General features: G+C 32.7%; 1 protein-coding gene across 1 annotated transcript; it reads left to right on the top strand.

Moving 5' to 3' along the window:
* Positions 1–331: 331 nt before the first annotated feature.
* LOC117120170 (5'-nucleotidase-like) lies at positions 332–1,392 on the top strand (the record flags this gene model as incomplete). Its single annotated transcript, XM_033265193.1, has 2 exons — positions 332–487; positions 1,163–1,392. Coding segments are annotated over 2 exons (386 nt in total), but the record flags the coding sequence as incomplete, so codon positions are not given.
* Between the last annotated feature and the right edge of the window lie 246 nt (positions 1,393–1,638).

Below are 1,638 nucleotides of genomic sequence, written 5' to 3'. Positions count from 1 at the left end.
AGTTAATGTTTTAATACTGTCAACCGAAAGGTCGTAAGTTCGAACACGAGGGTAATTCACATTGCTTCGGTTTATGAAAAAAAAATCGTCTGATACTGAATTACCTGCACAGACGGGAATATTTCTACATGAGGCAATTGCACCAGAAAGAAGTGAAATGGATTCACAATGTGCCACCATAATAATGCAACAATGGGTAACAACAGCAAGCGCAAACTAGTCCTGGAAATTGCACTAAATCCCATCGATATGTATTTTTTAAAATGTTGATTCGTTGTTGTTAAATTATAACGAAATATTATAATGTTTATATACTCATCTGTATCCACAGGTCGTATTACAATCGGCGATTTGAACATGGTGTTACCGTTTGGCAACACAGTTGATATCGTTGAGATTAAAGGAAAATACATTCGCGAAGCACTTGAATTCTCAGTGTACAAGTACGGCACGGACTATATGGGAGGAGAGTTCCTACAAATGACAGGTAGGTACTACAGGTCTCCCTCGAAAGACCCTTCCAATTAAAGACCACTTCCTGTTGTCCCATATTAACAAATGTATGTTATCTTTATTATTCTAATTAGAGACCAACGGTGATAAAAAGCATAGAAAACCGGTCCTAAAAGTCTCTTTAATTGGAGGGAAACCTTTATTGTGCAATAATAATATACATTTTAAAATCAGTTACCGGTATACTGTACAAATGGATTTTTAAACATACGGCTTATAAACATACATATCATTCTATATTCAACATCTGGGGAAAATATATAGAGCACATCCTTTCGCCCAAGTCACCAAACGTCAAATTAAGTATTCTCTTAATCCTCTTTAAACCTATTTATACAGCCTGTGTTATGCCAATAAATAATACAATATAACACTATAAGTTAAATATTTGAATTACTAGCTGGTATATGTAGGCCTGTTATAGATGTAAATTAAAAACTAGAAAGTATTTCCTTCGTCCAATTAACAGATGCCTAAATGACATATTTTATATAATTTGTTACTGTATTATTATTCATATTTTGTAACTATTTCTCCATATAATCACTAGTATTTTATTGCTATAAAATATTAGCTTTTACTAATATGAAGTATATGAAATATGTAAAATATATATTTGTGTTATAGATTTGTAATTATTTTCATTAAGGCTTACATGTAACATATGATGTTACAAAGCAACCAGGTAGTAGGGTTGTTTATGTGGAGGCCGTTTGCACAGAATGCACAGTTCCAGAATACAAACCACTCGTAGATGACGAGATATACAATATTATAGTAAGCGATTACATAGCAAACGGCGGCGATGGTTACTCGATGATTAGCGATAACAAACTGTCATATGTAACAGGTAATTTGGATTCTCATAAAGACTTGTGATTTTACTAGGTTAACATAACTGGTTATGCTACGATATCCAGGAGCAAATTGAGTTTCAGTATGTCTTTGCATTTACTTTTCTATATTTTATACAAACATTTAATATTATTTTAAATTACATGGCACATAATGCAGTTTTAATCTTTCCATCATTGATGCACCTTGCACCTACCTTAGTTCGATTTTTTTTTCAAACACTAATGGGTTACGAATCTATCCTCATATCCGTCTATTTGTGTCTGTGAT

Source organism: Anneissia japonica, unplaced genomic scaffold (genome assembly GCF_011630105.1).
Source record: "Anneissia japonica isolate Jap-2015-1 unplaced genomic scaffold, ASM1163010v1 scaffold63809_len2238_cov96, whole genome shotgun sequence".
Lineage (NCBI taxonomy): Eukaryota > Metazoa > Echinodermata > Crinoidea > Comatulida > Comatulidae > Anneissia > Anneissia japonica.
The sequence above is the reverse complement of the archived record's forward strand: the minus strand, read 5'-3'. Positions and strand labels throughout refer to the sequence as shown.